Raw genomic sequence first — 19,285 nt, 5'->3', positions numbered from 1 at the left:
TACAGCCTGCTTTTTTTGTTCTTGTGTGATCATATGCTAATGAGTGTTTTTAAAACAGCCTCTGCCCAATCACTTAAGGGTTTCACTTTTACACCCAGTACTACAGTTGGCCTATTAGACCTTAATGACACAATGTTAAGTGCCGGTAATGAACAGGCAAGTAATTAACACGAGCAAGGCAGAGAACAACATTATTTTATTTTACTTTCGGTTCCTTGGAGTGGTAAGCCGTCTTCGTGGGTGAACGAATTAAGGGTACGTGTCCTAGCTATGGTGGCACTGGGTATACAAGCCAGCAATACAGCTGCAGCAGTGCAAACCCCCAAGAGTGGACAGGCAAAACTATAAGTCACAATTTGCACCAGTGCAATTCGTGCAAATAACAGCTTTGCCATCCACTCATGGGGTATAACTGGCCCCGACCTACCCAAAAACCTAGGCTCCAAAACCAGTTGCAAGAAAACTAACTGACCACTCTGTTATCCCTTTTCTGTTTAGCCACACCATGCATCAAAGCTATTAGCCCAAGTGAAGGCTGGACTACAGGGGGCGCAATGGTGATCATTATAGGAGACAATTTCTTCGATGGGCTACAAGTTGTATTTGGGACCATGCTTGTATGGAGTGAGGTAGGCAAAAGTAACTTGCTATTGCATAGCCGAAGATAGATATCGCTGGTATAGAGAAGGTCGATGGGGAACTACTATTCGCTCATTCTCATCATAACACGAGAACAAGGGGATGGTCCATGACACTGGAAGATGGTTACTTTAAAACTGAGGAAAGGAAATGCTTTTTCGCCCATGCTTGGTTAGTCTGTGGAATACTTTGCCACATTGTATCATTGTGTCCATGAACTTTTAGTGGGATTCTAAAAAGGACTGGATGTTTATATGGATAAGAAGAATATCTAGAGTTACGGGGAGGATTAAAAGAAAAGGCCTGGAGTTTGGGAAAGGAAACAAACCTTCAAGTTTCAGGGCATAAATCAACAATTAATTAATGGGGGCCAGGAAGAAACTTTCCCTGTAGGCAATTTATCCTGTAAGTTGCCTTATGCAGGATTTCTTGAACCTTCTTCTGAAGCAGCTGGTGCTTCACATGATTGGATACAAGATGTTGGAGTAGATGGACCACTGGTCTGATCCAATCTGGCAATTCCTAGGAAGTAGTAAACAGTTTCATTTGCTTGAGAAACACAACGAGGGGCCAGTGGGGAAAAACTCCAACATCCCATACATGACATGCTTCTCTCTTGTTGTTATTTCCCAGCTTATCACACCTCACGCTATTCGAGTCCAGACCCCCCCTCGTCACATTCCTGGTGTAGTCGAAGTCACACTGTCGTATAAATCCAAACAGTTCTGCAAAGGAGCCCCGGGCAGGTTTATTTACACCGGTAGGTGAACGTGATTTACTGTGGAGGGCTGGAACATGAATGTCTTTTCCTCTCAGTAATATCGATTACTCTCTTTTAAATACTTGCCACATGCCATTTGAAAACTGTTCTGCTATTTGGAGTATTTGGAAGTGTAAGGAGATAAAACCTGTACACAATGAGGAAGCTAAGGGAATATTACTCCACATGTTAATATATTTTGCAGATTAAAGCTCATGCTGATACAGTATGGCTCTCTCTCTAGATATATTAAGTGTACAGTAACTTGATAGCATTGCTCTGCATACTGGAAGATGTTTTATTTATAACAGTATTTATTTTACATTTCTCTCTCACTGGGGGTAACCTCTTGTTTTCAGGATGGCCCCCAGGGATAGGCAGAATGTCTTATGTCTAAAGAAGCCAATGAGCTGAGTGCAAAATAAATCTTGATGACTTTTTTTATTTTTTAAAAGGATATTGTCAACTTGTTTAGTGCCCCACATTTACCTCTGCCATCAGAAGAATATTTATATATCGAGAGAGAGAGAGATCTATAGCTCTAGAAAAAGAAATCAGTGCAACTAAAGAAGAGTCTTCATTTGCTGTCAGTATACACAGTAAAGTTTTACCTCCTAATATATGTGGCTGGAGAATGGTAGCATGTTTTAGAGGATTATGTATATATGTAACTAATAGATTTTTAGTAGTAATATTTTATTGAGGTGGCTGAGAATTTAAGCAATGATTTTTGGTTTAAAAAACCTATTATTACTATTAGATCTAGAAAACATTTCTAGAATATCAAATTTTGGACAAATTTCACAGCAAAAAAATTCAATTCTCAACCTGAAAACCCCCAGAAATTTTTCCTTAATAATGTTGCAGTTTTTTGACTACCTGGTGAGCCAGTCAAAATGTTTCAAAAATGGGCATTTTTTCAATGAAATATTGATATTTTTATAAATTTATTAAACATATAATTTTTAAAAAAGCAATAATTCTCATTTTAATTTTTAATGTGTTTTTACAAGCTTTCATGATTATTATTACTTAAGAATGTATTTATTCATATGTATTCCAGTAGCAGGCAGGAAATCCAGTCTAGGATCAGGGCCCTGTTACGCTGGGTTCTGTGCAGACAAATCAGAAAACAATCCTTGACCCAGTGAGTTTACACTGTAGGGTCCTGATCCAAAGCCCACTGAAGTCAATGGAAAGACTTCCAGTGATGTCGGTGGACTTTGGACTGGGCCCCAGATGATTAGGGCCTGAAACGGATCTTGCCCCAGAATAACCTCACTAAAGCGCAAGGAGCTGCTCTGGATTTATACCCGTGTTTGTGAGGTGAGACTTTTGCCATAATTTTTTGTAAGCAAATTCCCTTTAAAGAGACAGCTTTGATTTGTGGAAGGATAAATCTGAGCCCTCAATACATTGAGCACAGCTTCTTTAACTAGCAGATATACTTACTGAAACTCAAGTGACTGTGATCTCAAATCTGCATGAAATGTAATTGTATTGTACAGACACAAGATTGAAAAAACCCATCAGGGACCCAGTCCTATGCAAATGAGCTTTCTCATTGATTTCACTTACTAACAGGCTGCAGGACCAGGGTTGGGTCTGGTATGAAATTTACAAGGGGAGGATCTGTTAATTCTTGAGCATATCGTGAGTCAGAGACTGAAAATTTAAGTTCTTCGGTGGCACTTCTTACTTATTTAGGCCCTGATCCTGCAAAGATATAAGTGTATACGCAACTGAAAATCCAATGGATTGGACTGCTTGCATGTTCGTGTGCAGGATCAGGGTCTTAATGATGGAGAAATGCATAAAACAGAGCAGTGTCTTTTTATTATGGGGAAATTAGTCCTCTTTTTGTAGGTCTGTGTTTTATGTGCAGGGCTGATCTGTGCCATCTCTAGAGGGTTGAAGTCAAACTGTAGTGCTGCTCTCTGACATGTTAATTAGCGTATTTCCACCAAAGAGGACATGAAGATGTACATGACAAATAGCAGAAGAGAGAGAGGATAATATAATCTGCCTATTTTGCTCTTGTTATCAGCGTGGAGATATCTGTTTAGATTCACTGAGGAGCGAGTGGGTGCTTACTGCCATATGTTACAAAATAGCATGTGAGCAGAAGATTCAGAAGTACATAAGCTGGTGTGAAATTAGACAACTTTTCAATCGATCTACCCAAGGACTTGTAGTTCTCCCATCATGTTAGGCAAAATGATAAACACAGCTATTAAGTATAGCGTAATCAATTCCCCCAGGTCATTGCTGCTGATAATAGCAGCAAAAACAACTTCCAAGCTATGAAAATAACATGTTTATTTTTCTCTCTCCATGGCTGTGATATCATGAGTCTGTTTTGACCGTGCTATGAAGAACCGCAAAGGTTTTTTAAAAAAAATTCTGGAGCTCTTTTTGTGGCCGTAGTGCTTTACAAACTTTACCTACTGCACCAGGAAAATGCAGCCACTTCTTGGGTGGAGGATGGCAGCCAGTGGGCACATACAACAGTAGTGAGGGAAGGGAAAGATAGGCAAGCACAGGAAAGCCTCTCTCGTGGAGAGTAAAACAGCTAAAAATGTCTTAAATGTTTCCTGGAAGTTCTTTATAAGGATTGGCTGTAGTTGCTCACATTTATGTCGGGGGAGGTGGTCTGTGTGGTGGCAGATGGGAGGAAAGGTTGGTTCTCTCTATTAAATTATGTCAACACTATGAAAAAGTGGAGAACCCTTTCTTTAAAGAAATACTCTTTACATTCAACCTCCGTCAGGCAATATTCCTAAGAAACACATAGGCCATAACACCATCCCCAGAAGATCAAAGAGTGCGGGACATCTCCTCTTAGTAGTATTTGTATTTTGGTAGAAATTAGAAGCCCCAAATGGAATCAGAATCCCATCGTGCTAGGCCCTTAGGCCTAGATTTTAAAAGATATGTTGGTACCTGACCCCTTGATTTCAATAGGAGCTGGGTGTCTAAATGCTTTTAAAAATCTGGGCCTTAACGTTTATAAAGTGCTGTGAGATCTTCAGGTGAAAAGAGCTAACTAAGGGTCATGTAGTGTTAGAAGCACTGAATAGTTGGCTAAAGACAGACCATGAGCATAATTAGACAGTATTTAGTCCTGCCATGAGTGCAGGGAATTGGACTAGATGACCTTTTGAGGTCCCTTCCAGTCCTAAGATTCTATGACTATTATTATTATTTATACTTTCATACTACTCGCGAACCTAGAGACCACAACTAAGCTCAGGGTTTCAATGTGTCAGGCACTGTACATAGACATAGTAAGTGACAGGCCATACCCTGAAGAGTTCGCAATCTAAACAGATGAAAGGAAGTGTTGTTACTCCGATTTTACAGCTGGGGAATTGGGACAGAGAGAGATTAAGCAATTTGCCCGGGGTCACACAGGGAGTCTGTGGCAAGTCTGGGAATTGAACACAGGTGTCTTGAGTCCTGGCCCAGAGTTTTAATCACAAGACAATCCAGATCTATTGTAGAAAGGTGGAGATGGAACAGAAATGATTTTGGTAGTTTGAAGTACATGATTCCCCATGATTAGAGTAAAGCTTTCAATATTTAGTATATAATCAAATAGTAATGTTCAATCTGATGAAGCTTTAGTTTTTTTATAAAAGAGCAGCATTGACAAGCTGAAGAAGAGAGTGATATAAATGGTCAGTATAAGAATCAGAGAGAAATTTCCAGGGTAAGTCTAAATGCCACAGTGGTGCTGTTGCTGGAGTGCATATGCTCCCTGTGATGTGTATTCAGCACAGGCTATGAGGGAAGTGTGCTGTGTGAGCAATGCTGCCATTGAGGTTCTCTCAGCATTCCCACTCTTAAGTGCTATCACTCGGGGTGCTGCAATTCAGCCATCACATTCCTCTCATCACCAAAATTTAATGTGTGGCCTTTTCCATAAGGATCCCATTATGGAAAACTCGGACAGAATTTAGAGGTCTATGGAAAAGTCTTGAAAAATCGACTGACATTGCTAGCTTCTTCTTGGAGTTTGCTGAACAGCCTTGCTGAATCTGATAATGTGGATATAATTATATAAAATTTTATGTAATTCTATATAGAGAGAGAAACAAAAAGCGTGTCTCTCTTTTTTAATCAATGACTATGTAAAATGTCATCCTTAGGACAAAACGTTGACCTCTAATATCTTGCAGTATAAAAAGGTGAAAGCTGTGACTAAAGGTGACTCACCCATTTCTGGGTTCTGAGTGACCCCGCCCCCTTTTCCTTAGCCGTTCTTGGTACAGGAAGGCATTTGTTCTCCACGACTAATGTAGCAGTTGCCTTATATTCTGCCTCTAATAATATATAAGCCCAAGTTCTTGACTTTAATGGAGCTCAGGTGAGAATCTGGCTCATTGTAAGCTTTTGATCTTATACTTGACCCCAGCTCTGCACGTAGTTTGTTGTAGGGAAACTCATCTCAAACATAATGTGGCAGGAAGATTTTGAACATAGCTTTTCATCCTTGTACAGAAAGGCTTGATAGGTAAACTAATCTCATCTATGCAGTATAAGAACAGGTTGGACAAACACCAGTCAAGAATAGTCTGGGGTTTATTTGGTCTTGTCTCAGCGCAGGGGGCTGGACTTTGATGACTTCTCGAGGTCCCTACCAGCCCTACATTTCTATGATCTGTGGGATTTACTGCACTCCCAATGGGCTGCCTTGGGTTGGGAAATATGCCAGCAGCACACTGTAGGACGTGCTGGTTTTTTAAGGTTTGTAAACTGGAATTGAGAAGGCCTTGTTATCCTTCTCTCGGAAGAAGTACTTACAAGGATGGAGATAGTGTTGGAAACTAACCTTGGGAAAAGCATGTGATTTTTCTTGCGGGCAGCTGCTGTCCCGCCCAAGCCTATGAAGGGCACATGCCAGAAAGGGGCATTGAAATAGCCATAGGACCTTAGGGAGTTGCTTGTAAAGGCCCAGCAAATACAGCAGAGTACTCAGTGACATTGTCATAAATTAAAGGGTGCTTCGAAAGTCGGAGACAGGGATCAGATTGGGAAAAAAGAAAGATAGTTGGTACTTTTTGAAGCTCCGCCCACAAAATAAGCCCCATGCACATGATTCACCACAAACAGTAGATTGTGCAGATGCTTGACATATGCTTTATGGGCTCCAGTCACTCAGCTTTCCTGCGGTGAGGTCAGAACACACCTATGGATTCTGCTGGGCTCCTTCCACTTGGCGTCCCTTCACTCAGACCTGGTCCAGTGGGCTTCTTGCGCTTGGTTCCCCTCTGCGGAAGTTTCCCAGCTCCCCTGCTGGGCTCTCCTAAATTCCTTGGATTGGTCTCTTCTTGATAGGAGGGAGGGAAAGAAGTGGTATCTCCTAAGACCATTTGCTGGTGGCGTCAGAATGAGTTGTCACTCATAGTAGATTGTGCATGTCATCCTCCCTCTCATGTGTACGTGACTTGATTGGGCAGTGAAATAACAATGCTGACATTTAAAGCGTCAGTGATCATTGGGTATTTGAGTTAGCTTTCATTGAGAAGAGTGGGGCAGAGCTATTGTTCAGGTTCTGCAAATGCAGGGAGATGGCACTGCACCAGTTCCATGAGTGTGAGTTTCTGCTTTTGAGGCGATCTCAACAACTGTTCCGGCTAGAGACGTAGGGTCTGACTGAACATGAAGTTGTTCCTGATTATCTACAAATGTGGACACTCTTATTCCAGAATGAGATTTATCCAAAATGGATTAAGCGAAACTGGGGGAAAGTCACTCGTATTCTGGAATACAAGTGTGCACATGGGGGGCAACAGCAGAATGGCTATTCTGATAAATTTCCAAGTGTAGACAAGCCCCTATTTGTATCGTAAATGAAAGCTTAGATTCTGGAGCATAAGAGGCAGCATAAAAGAGGTACGGGGTAGGGCATACCAGCTGAATTCATGCCTGTGCAAAAGAGAAACTAAGGAGGGCTACAGTGCGTTTAGACCTAGCTCTATTATTGACTGTAAATGTTCTGTTATCAAACCAGTTATGTCAGAGGGATGTGAATAGCTTAGGTGACCATCTGATTTGCTGACTAGCTTTTAACTCTTTTTACCCCGTTACCTGATGTCCACATAAAATTTTTTTGTCTGACCTTGAAAATTCAACAGATGTTTAGTGTGTGAAACTTGCTTACCAAAGTGGCTTGTCACAACCATGGTGAGCTGAAACAGGAAGATTTCCTGAGACTTACAGCCAAAATTTCCAAAAGTGACTAGTGATTCTGGATGTCATACTATTTAGATACCCAATTTCAGACACCAGAAGTGCTCAAAATCCATCCTCTGAAAATCAGACCCCTTAAGGAGGCTCCAGCTATGCACCCCAAGATACTAGTCACTTTTCAAAATCCTGGCCTATAAGCCTTCGGAGTGAGTGCGTATATATATATGCACCTTCTATAACCTGAACATCCCATAGCATTTTTTTTAATGGGTTGGGGTGGTAACGATGTTGTGGCCACAGTTCAACTTGGGAACTGAACCTAAACCCTCACCCCTCCCAACCCCCCCCACCACCCTTCAGCTTCAATTGGAAGCATTTCCCTCAGAGGTGGTCGCCTTTCATTGGTGAACAAAGTGAACAACTTGGATATTTTGGGCATGTCCTTTGTGATCAAAGCCGCTGTATATATAATGTGTGTAAAATGGTTGAATTGTTCTTAGAACAGTTTTATATGATCTAGGAACCTTCTCCTGCTCTAAGATGTCAGAGCACAATACAAATATATACATGCCAATTCCTTGGGAAAGAACCATGTTGGGTAGTAGCCAGTTCCTTTCCATGAGTAATAGATTTGGATATTCCTCATTAGATATTTTTAGCTAAATATATACACATATATATATATATTTATTTTTTGCTTAGTCCAAGATATATAACCTAAACTAGTAGTCTCGCAAGCAAGAAGAGAAATGGCACATAATGATGTATAGACCCTCCAGAGAATTGTCATGAATTCTCAAGATTGGCACACACAAAAAATTCCCCCTTTCTCAAATGGGATTTAGATTCTGTGGCAGTTGAAATGTGTATTATTAAACTCCTTAAGCAAACCTGAATGGTTCCCAGTGGAGAGCGAAGACATTCTAAGTATAGCCAAGACTAAATTCTCTGGTCTGGGTTTTCTCTACTCAATTCCCTCTTTATTAGCTCCGGTAATATTTAAACTTCATGCCATGCCATAATTATTTAATAAAAAGTAAATATAAAATGTATCTCAGTGGGGAATATGACCTTTTACCTTCATGGTGTTATACCAAAGACAGACACAGATAAACAGAAAATCTGGATCAGAGTAATATTCTGTGTCACTTGATGGTTTCATTCTTCTAGTGCCTGATGCTCTGATGCTGAAAGGTGCTGAGTACTGTGAGGAAAGGAACTAAGTGTTGGATAGGATGGGACCCTTTCAGCTGTTGGCACTACTTCTTTCAAGGGATCATTTTTATAGGGCCAAGTGGCACAAGGAGATGGAAGATGCTGCCATTGACTGGGGACTCTGCCAAATGAGTTAAGGACATGTTAAGCATTGAACAGTACAAGGAATTTTTAGCAAGATTCTCAGCACTTGGTTGAGTTAATTTCACATTTAAATCTCATCACCACTTGCAAGTTGGGTTTTTACAAGCCAGATCCTTAATTTTATTAGTAAACGTTGTGTCTGAGGACAGCCAAAGACTTTGGGTACTCAGAGATTTAGAGAAGTCAATGTTGGTTTCTAATATGAATTTTGAATTTGGGGTACATAGTTGAATTTTGGATCATCACTTTATCCAAATGCCAGTTGGCCCATGAGGGTTTCATAGTAGGCATACTCCCCACACAAAGTGTCTGAACATAATTACTACCACGTGGTAGGCTTAAATGTTCAAAAAGAGCTAATGATTTTGAGGGGCTCATTTTTTGGATTCCTGACTTGAGATACCTCAAAGGGGTTGATTTTTTTTTCAGAAAGTGCTGAGCACCCACCCTCTGAAAGTCACCTGTTAGAGGTCTGGCATTAGGCACCCGAAATCACCACTAGCTTTTGACAATTTGGGCTGCAATACTTTGTCTTCCAATGGACAACTACAAAGCATTTCACAAGCATTGGGTCAAGTCTTAGGATACTGACTAATGCTAACGGATAAGGCAACTTCAGGAGTAGACATGGAGGGTGTTGAGGTGAGGAATGAGGTACCAGATCAGCAATCTTAAGTAGATCCAGTCTAAAATTTACCTGCCTCTGTTCCAGGTATTATATGTTACCTTCCCTGTTCTTCTGCCCTCCCACTGGTCATGAGCTGGGGCTTGGTGCCAGCAACAATACATTAAGTAGGGGTTGTGGATGAGGCTGGCATAGAATCTGGAGCAGTGGGCTGGCAGGCAGTTTCAAGCTGTAGGTTCAGCGGGAATGGATGACTCTTCTGGCAGCCACAGGAAGCCTAGACAGGTGGGATGAGTTGCATTCATCAGATGGGAGGGACTGGGAAGAAAGAGAGAGTCTGAGATGGTGAGAGGGAGCCAGGTAAAAATGGAGAAGAGAGACAAGGAGCTCAGTTACCTTGAACTCCAAGGATGATTAAAGGATTCTATAAGCAAAAGCCTCACAAGAATCCTGAGAGCTTGGTAGAAAGAGTGACAGAGAAAGTGACAACCAAGCTGACAGAGCAAATTGGTGGTCCAGCAATAGTAGAACCAAAGGGCCAGATCCTTAGTTGGTGTAAATTAGCATAATTCCATTGATTGCAGTGGAGCTATGCCCATCTACTCTCGCTGAGGATATGTCTCCAAGGGCAAGTATATACTGCAAAGAAAAACCTACAACACCTAATCTGAGCCTGTTGTCAATTGACTCGGGTGTTTGGATTCAGGCTTTGTCTACATAGCAGTGTAGACATTCAGGCTCGGGCTGGAGGCTGGGCTCTGAGACTCTCCCTTAATTGGGGCCAATTTTTCGTTAAGGTTATGATAAGGACACTGCAGGGTTTGGTGTTCCATTCAACAAGAGTTTTTCCTGTGACATGAGTGGACTTTGGATCAGGCTTCCACGGAATACACCTCAAGGCTTCATGTTTTGTTTTGTGGGTTTTTTTAAACCAGCAATTGCCTAAGGCTCACACTCATGTCTGACCACTCTTCTTTTCCAGCTTTAAATGAACCCACCATCGATTATGGTTTCCAGAGACTGCAAAAGGTCATCCCGAGGCATCCCGGTGACCCAGAGAGACTAGCCAAGGTAAAAGATTCACTAAGCCTTTTAAATTGCAACTTTCTTTTCTGCTGATATGTAATAAAGCACAGAGTGGTAAGTCAGATCTGACCATTACAGCCCATGTGTTGCACGTGGAATTTCTTTTATTGCCAGTGTGAGAATCAGTTCCATAGCTGGGAACCCACCATTGCAGACACCCTCCCAGTACAAATCTGTAGTTTACTGCCCTTATCCACAGCAGCAGATCTTTGCACTCAACTGGCACCCCATTGAATTCTATAAGGATCCATAGAGCTGCAGGGATCTGCCTACACAGATCCAGTTTTAGGGGGTCCATCAGCAGAATGACAGCAGGAAAGAGGTGAGCTTTAAGGCTGCCTGCTTTGAAACCACATGGAACAGATACATTGATAATGTATAAAGACCCAGGTTTATATAGCACCTAGCACATGGGGTTCTGGTTCATGACAGGGGCTCCTAGGCACTATTGCAATACCAATAATAATAGCCATGCTTGACCCTTCCATTGTAGAATCTGAGCCTAATTTCTGATTATATTTAAAAGTAATAATAACTTTGTATAATTTGCCTGATGAAAGAAGATAATGGTAATTAAAAAACAAACAAACCCTAAAACCAGAGATAATTAACAGCAGATGACAGAAACACTGAAGATGGCTTTGAGGAATCTTAATTGTTTGTTACAATTACTGAGAAAAAAAGCATGTGTGTAATTTAAAGAATAAGGGTAGGACTTTCAAAAGTGGCTGAGTAAGGAACAAAAGTCCCCTTGGAAGTCAATGGGGACTCATGCTCTTAATTCATCTCCGTGTTTTTGAAAACCCCACCTTAAATTTTCTTATAATCAATGTTCTGAAGAGCAATTTCAGGACTATGGAGAGCTCCTAGACAGAAGGATGGCACACTTATCAGTTAAAGTATAAAACTGTGATTTATTGATGCTCTTACGTGTAGGTAAAAACTTCCCGAAGTGACTGGCGATGTTGGGTGCCCAACCTGAAAGGGGCTCGATTTTCAGTGGGTGCGTGGCAGCACTTTTTGAAAACAAGACTCCTTCAAAGTATACCAGGTTGGACCTCCCACAACACCAGTCACACTAGAAAATCTTGGCCCTGGTTTTTATTTCAAACAAACAACAGATCAGGCAGAAAACGGTCTTTTTTGGCGGGTGAGGGGGTCTCTGAAGGTTTGCCATTTCATACATCTCTTCCTCCTCCAGGAGATGCTGTTGAAAAGAGCTGCTGACCTAGTTGAAGCACTGTATGGAACACCACATAATAACCAGGTTAGAATGACTGCTTTTGTGGGGGTGGGGAGAAACCTTTTTCAAGGTTTTGTAAAAACTTCCTGAAGTTAAATTGACCGTAGGCTGTTGCTGTCTTGTAGGATATTATTCTGAAGCGAGCTGCGGACATAGCAGAAGCATTGTATAGTGTCCCAAGGAATCCCGGCCAGATCCCTGCTTTGTCTAGTTCTCCAGCTCACAGCAGCATGATGGGAATCAACTCCTATGGGAGCCAGTTAGGAGTCAGCATCTCCGAGTCGACACAGGGGAACAACCAAGGTAATGTCTGTTATAATGTTTGCACATATCCTAAAATGTGATTGTAAAAATAGCGTCAGGGGATCTCTGTTTTCATGTTGGTGTCTCAATTTCCATATCTACTCGGTTGAAAAGTAGCACCCGGTCTTCTTAATAGCTAATGTGTTGCTGGCAAACTGGGCAAGCTAGTTTCTTTCTAGCTCATGCGTCCTCAACAATAAAGGTTCTGCAACTGGAATTTAGGTAACAACTCTTTTGGTGACACAGGAGACAGAATAGTGGCTCTGTGGGGCTGGAGTAAATCATACAAACCCCTTATTTTTGTCACCAAAACTAGAGCTGGGCAGGGACCTGGTTTCCTGTTTTGCAGGAAATGCCATGATTTTAAATTTTTTCCATTCTGTCCTGGACCAAAAACAAAGTTTTGAAATTTCGTTTTGGCTGATTTTTATTCTGATTTTGACCTCTTCAGACTTTTAAAACTGCTTTTTATAGCTAAACAATTTTGTTGAAATCTACATGTTTAATTGAAAAACTGTTTTGACAAATTTCTGGCCTGCTATCCAAGTACAAGGAGCAGATCTGATGAGTAAATGCTTGATCCAAAGTCTTTGGACTTCAGTGGGTTTTGGAGCAGATCCTAAGAAGGGAACATTTTCAAAGCACCTCTCTGAGTTAGGTTCAAGGGCTTTAAGTCACTTTTGATAATGGGACTTCAGCTTCTAACTTTCACTGAAGTCATTAGGACTTAGGTGCATTTGAAATTTTTACCCATAGTCTCTTTTCTGGCAAACGTAAGGCTGAATTCCAACTTCCATTCTAATTCACATTTTTCAGTCATATCCATGCCCTCAGAAAACACCAAGACAGTAAATGCATCTACTACCATTGTGGAGAGAGGCTGAGAATTTTTAAAAGTTAATTGTTTCTTCTACAATGTTAACTTTGCCAAATTGCATGTATTTACTAGTGCTGTTTTCCTTGTTGAATGTGAACCTTAATGTACCATTGTTAGTAATGCGTGCCATAAAATACATGCAGCACAGCAGAGCTAACATCAGGGGAGCAATTTAAACTTTTGGAATGTCCTGACTGGAGTGCTTGATTTCTCAGTTTAACACTAGATTCCTGTAATATACAATCTGGGTAGTCTGAATGCACAGTTAGTTGGACACAATGTCCTCCCAGGAGGTGAAAGTCATGTCATATGAACTTATGTCCAGGTATATCCTGCCAAATGTAACTAGAAAGGTAATGTTACACAGATCAGCAGTAAGGTTTCAGCACTGGATATCATGAAGTCTTAACAAGCTCCGGAATGTAATATATAGAAAAACGTAATTGTTCATGTTGATTTGCATTTTCTTTATTAATTTACCTGGATTAACTCAACTAGCAGAATCCAGTGATTTCCTAAATGGTAACTAACTTACATTAAATTAGTGGTGATGACATTTTTCTAATGAAGTTTCTTCACTGAAAAATAACTGAGCCTAAAATGAAAATACAGAATTTTTTTTTAGCTTGATTCCTCTTTTTTTCCAGTCATTTTTGAAAACTGAAATTGTGTTTGATTGGGGAAAAAATGGACCAAAACCTGCTCCTACAGTATTTACAACCATTGTCCCTACTGGTCAAGTTGAGCCAATTTTTTCCGACTTATGGGGCCAATCTTTTCTCACACAGTGACAGACAAGAGGAGGAGGGTATATCCCAAAGTTGACTGCAGTTTCCCATTACTAATACATTTTGGTACTTTATTTTTAAGTGGTAATCCATTAATTATTTTGAAAGTATAACCTCAACCCACACAAATTACAAAACCATTAAAAGATGAGCTTACTGTTTTTTTCAGATCTCAGACTCCGATTTCAAGTTTTAAACTATCAAATCTGATTAGGAAAATACACACACAGCCTCAAAAAACACAAATTTCTGAGCGTGTTTTAGGCCCATATTTTAGCAAAGCATTTAAAGACAAGCTTCAGTCCCATTAAATCAATGAAACTTGCTGAAGTGTTTTGTTGAATCTGGGTCTAAAAGAGCAATCTCAAAAGATTTCTTTGAGACTGGGAAAACAGAGAAAAGAAAAGTTTCAGGCCATATTCACTGACTCACTGTGAAATGTTTAATTTATTTCAGGTTACATTCGTAATACAAGCAGCATCTCCCCTCGAGGTTACTCTTCCAGTTCAACACCTCAGCAGTCTAATTATAGCACCTCCAGTAATAGCATGAACGGCTACAGCAATGTCCCGATGTCTAACTTGGGAGTTCCCAGCTCACCTGGATTCATTAATGGCTCTCCAACAGGATCTCCCTATGGAAGTAAGTGCCCACCTCTTTGACAGACTTTTTTTTTTTTTTTTTTACTTAAGCCGTACATGGATCAAACTTTGCACTTACAGTGTCCTTCAACTGAGGATCTCAAAGCCTTTACGTCAGAGGCATCCATCAGGCCTGTCAAGACTTAATAATTTGTTATATCCTTCCCCTCCCAAAGTTACCATCAGAACTGTCCCCCGTGCTGGTAGTCTCAGCAGAGGCCAAATGCTCACTTATAAAATGTAATAGAAAAGGATCACGTGTCAATGGTTTTATCCCTGCTCCATAACAAGATGGTTGTAAAACACCTGTTACAATTTTTATTAGAAAAGGGGTAGGCTTTTGGAGTCATTTCTAGACCCTCTAGGTGTTTCACCTGGCTCTCTGAAAGGAGCCTACAGGGTATTATTCACCCCAATCATACTAAGGGTATGTCTTCACTGTGGGGTGTGATTGCAGTTCATGTAGACATATCCAAGCTAGCTGTAACAGGAATGGCCCTAGCTTTTTTACCCTCCAGGGTAGAAAACATTTTGGTGCCCCCCCAGGTCACTCAGAGTAAAAAAAAAAAAAAACAAAAGCAAGTGCCACAGCAACATGGTGCCTCCTAGAAGTTGGTGCCCAGGGCGATAGCCCCTAGCACAAGCCCTAAGCTTTAATCTGCCTCCTCAGATACCCGAGCACTTTAGCCAGCATCCCAGGTGGACTTGTACAGTCCTGAAGTACACAGTTCTGCAGCTTCACTGCTCCAATATCCAAGTGAGCTTGGATATGTTTCCTTGAGCTACAATCACACCCCGGGATTGCAGTGTAGACATAGATTGGAGTTAACTCCCTTGGGCAACTTTAACAATCCAAGCCTTCCTCCCTCTTAGAGTAGAATGGGCTGTGAAAGCTCAACTACCCCTCTTGCCCTTAGAGGATATTGTGACGGTTGGCAGAGTGGCTTCTACTACCATTGCCATAGTCTCTGTAATAAACATCCCTCTATAAAAGGAGGACTTCAGGCTCCAGGGCTGTTCAGCCAGTGCTACTTCTGATTTTTTGGGGGGGAAAAATATCTATTGCACAGGATGGCCCCAACCTGAGACTATAAATGTATCATTCCAGACAGTCATCACAGAACTATGGCTTTATCCCCTATGTGTAAGGGGCTGCACAACTGGGAATTAATATTTGACCTGGTATTTAAAAAAAAAAAGCAGGAGTCTGCATTAGCTAATGGTTTGCAATATCAAATGGAAGGGTTCTTGGTTTAATTACACCAGTGAACCTCTCCTCCATGCACGCACGCACACACACACAAAAATACATCTGAAACTTGCCTCTTCTATTGTTTTTATGCTGGTAGAGTTTCAAAATGGCCAAACAGATGTTTTTCAAATTTTTACATACAGCCTTCACTTCCTGGCTGCGCTCTCCGTGCCAAGTTTCAGCTCAGGGAGAGAGAGAGAATTTTACGGCTGAATTATAAACCCCTGACAATAGGCGTGTATAATGAAATGCTGACAGACCCCTTAACTAAAGCAAATGTTCTCTTCTCTAAGAAGAATAGATGCAGAGTAAATTCCAGCTGTGAATTTGTGAGCAGGGCCTTGTGTGAAGGGAAGAGGGCCTTTGCTTCATTTTGGTCTCTGCCAAGCTGCAGCTCTACTGATATCATCACATAATCCATGCTGAATTCCTTGTAAAAGATGCATTTAAAGTCACTTAATCCCCATGAAAACAATAAACGAATAGAATTAGCAGTAACTGAGACCTAAAGTGAGACCGAGTTTCATTTGAATCTTGAGCTATGAATGAGTGACACAGGGTTAGAGAGGAGAGGTCTGGGAGGCAGACCCCACTTCTGGCTCTGCTACTGACTTTCCCTGTCACTTCCCATCGCTGGGCTTCAATTTCCCCATCTGTAAAAATGAAGACAATGTGTCCTACGCCGAAGTTAGGCTTAACAGGACCCTGTAAAGCGCTGCAAGCATCCTGGCTGAAAGCTGCTCTAAGTGCAAATCATTTTTTCTTTTGTTAAAATATAGCCCGATGGGTGAAATTCTATGGCCTGTGTCATGCAGGTCAGACGAGATGACCATAATGATCCATTCAGGCCCTGAAATCTTTGAATCCATCACAGTTTTGGGCACTTGAAAACTATGTCATTGCTGTTAGAACAGTGACTTAAGTTTAAAAGTAATATGCATAATGTTCAGGTGGAGACAGAGCCTGCTCCCTGTTTAGTAGTGAGAACAGGATTGGCCCCCACAGCGTTTTGCTGCAATGACTTTAGACTTCAAGTCTGAGTTCTTTGGGTTCATACAAACCTCAGTCCACGCAGACTGAGTTTATCCCTTGCCTCATACTTTGAAATGCAGTTCGGATTAACAGGTTGCTTTATTGTGCATATTTCTTAATGGCAAACATACAGCTGTTTCGCACTTCTAGAGTTAACATAATGTTGCAGGGCTTTTTTAGAGGGGGAGAGGACAAATCAGCTATTTTTGTCCTCCTCTTCCATTAGGGAAACCTAAATAGGTTTCATTTCGGTTGCTAAAAATTGCATTTAGATTTAATGGTTTCAGAGTAGCAGCCGTGTTAGTCTGTATCCACAAAAAGAAAAGGAAGACTTTTGGCACCTTAGAGACTAACCGATTTATTTGAGCATAAGCTTTCGTGAGCTACAGCTCACTTCATCAGATGCAATGAGCTGTAGCTCACGAAAGCTTATGCTCAAATAAATCGGTTAGTCTCTAAGGTGCCACAAGTCCTCCTTTTCTATTTAGATTTAAAACTTTCCCTTTTGGGGAGGGGATATGGTTACCATTATTTGACCGGCCCTAACCCATCAACTTCTCTAGCAGCAGATCCTCTTTTGTTTCATTCAACCCATGAGTAAAAGAGCATTATCCTCTCTAGCTCCTTCATTTTAACAGTTCTGGGCTATCACTCTGCCATTTTTTCAGCTCTCCCCTGAAAATATTATTCCCCATGCTTATATTTAATTTTACCTGAGAAAAACATTTTGGGATACGATTTGTATGAAAGCAGTAATATTACATAAAACTGCATCTGCTTGAGACATACGTATCAGCGGAGCATGGTTAGCTATTTGGGATAGGAAAAGTTTCTTATTAATATTATTTTTATACTCTCACAGCTGAATCAAGGTGGGAAAACAATGTATTGCAATGCAATTTTACCTAGTCTCTTATCAATTCCATTGCTGAAGAAGATCATCTCTTATTTTGCAGTAATGTCTTCAAGTCCAACAGTTGGCTCTTCCAGCGCTTCTTCCATCCTTCCATTCTCCTCCTCCGTCTTTCCTGCTGTCAAACAGAAGAGTGCCTTTGCCCCTGTCATCAGGCCCCAAGGGTCTCCCTCCCCTGCCTGCTCTAGTGGCAATGGAAATGGGTTTAGAGGTAAGACATTTAAAATTGATTTTCATCCTGCAGAGGTGTAGCAATATACCATACAGGGCTGGAAAGATCTTGTGAGCGGTGAGTTCGAGGGAGCTATGCGGATTTACAGCAGCGCAGGATCTGACTTGTGTTTATGTACAAAAAAGATTCTCAACATCTCAAAAGAAAGCGCTACAGATAAACTCAGCATGTGGCACCCAGGGCCTTCTGTGTTGTGAGAAATTCGCTAGCCTTTTTTCCCCCCCATCACAGAGGTTTTGTAATGCAGTATCTTAAATTGCTGCATTTTGAATTTATTTTTAAACTAGGCGAAGGACACCTAGAGCTTATGGATGGGATTTCTCTTCTCGCCCCACCCTTTAACCTTTTTTTCTAAATCTAAATAGAACATGTAGATAGCACTGTAGACTTCAAGAAAGTGACCTTGATTTCAATGGAGCTATGCTTGACTCACTTAAGCAGTAGCATAGAGAGAGCCTATGCCGGTCTAACTTCTGTCACTCAAGGGGGTGAATATTCCACCCCCTTGAGTGACATAAGTTAGGCCAAAAAGAAAAGGAGTACTTGTGGCACCTTAGAGACTAACCAGACTAACACGGCTGTTCCTCTGAAATAAGTTAGGCCGACATAAGCGCTCGTGTGCACAGGAGAGGTCTCTCCCGTCCGCATAGAGCGTCTTCACTGCATGCGCTGCAAATATAGATATGCCCTAATTGCATTTAAATACCAGCTCTTTTGAAAACGAGGGCTTCTCCCTCACCTTTAAGGACATTTAAATGTGCCCACAGTGCTAATCCACAGCTCTATAGGAAGCAGCCAGTTTCTTAAAACTTGCTGTAGGATTTAGGCTCATAGAGGGAATTGAGCCCTACAGTGCATTTACAGCCTCTTTAAAGGTGATCTGCAAAACAAATGTGAACATTGAGATAAGAATGGAAAGCTGTCCTGCATTCCTTTCTCAACAGGCTGTTGGGGAGACATGAGGCACGCACATACACTCCAACTCGTCATTAAAAAAAAAAATTATACGTCCTGTGAAGCGATCTGGCTCCTTCAGGATTCATTAGCGATACCCTAGAAAACACGGCTCTGGGACTTCAGCCATGCCAAGACTCAGTGGTAATTCCAAACTGAGCCATACAAAACACACCTGTTTGGGTGCATTATTAATCCCTACCTAGGCCACAGGGAGTGCACATAAGTTTCCTTATTTTATAAAAGAATCACACCCCCATATGTGCATCAGACAAAAATAATTATATTTTTAAAAGCATGCTGTAGCTGTTAAAAAAAAAAAAAGCCCACTTACTTGAGAGACTTCATGCCTTTAATACAGGTCCATATGAAGCAAGTTAGTTTCA

At 41.2% G+C, this 19,285-nt stretch overlaps 1 protein-coding gene across 1 annotated transcript in view; it reads left to right on the top strand.

Annotated features, from left to right (window-relative positions):
* The window catches only part of EBF2 (EBF transcription factor 2), a 182,698-nt gene that overhangs the window by 152,776 nt on the left and 10,637 nt on the right, over window positions 1-19,285 (top strand). Inside the window, exons 9-15 of the mRNA XM_078850634.1 lie at window positions 499-629; window positions 1,273-1,399; window positions 10,561-10,649; window positions 11,866-11,931; window positions 12,033-12,210; window positions 14,332-14,517; window positions 17,757-17,924. Of these exons, the coding sequence (XP_078706760.1) occupies window positions 499-629; window positions 1,273-1,399; window positions 10,561-10,649; window positions 11,866-11,931; window positions 12,033-12,210; window positions 14,332-14,517; window positions 17,757-17,924 (945 nt within the window). The remainder of the gene's footprint in view (window positions 1-498; window positions 630-1,272; window positions 1,400-10,560; window positions 10,650-11,865; window positions 11,932-12,032; window positions 12,211-14,331; window positions 14,518-17,756; window positions 17,925-19,285) is intronic.

This window comes from Lepidochelys kempii, chromosome 26 (genome assembly GCF_965140285.1).
Source record: "Lepidochelys kempii isolate rLepKem1 chromosome 26, rLepKem1.hap1, whole genome shotgun sequence".
Classification (NCBI taxonomy): domain Eukaryota; kingdom Metazoa; phylum Chordata; order Testudines; family Cheloniidae; genus Lepidochelys; species Lepidochelys kempii.
Note: the sequence above shows the minus strand (reverse complement) of the source record. Positions and strands in the feature narration are given on the sequence as shown.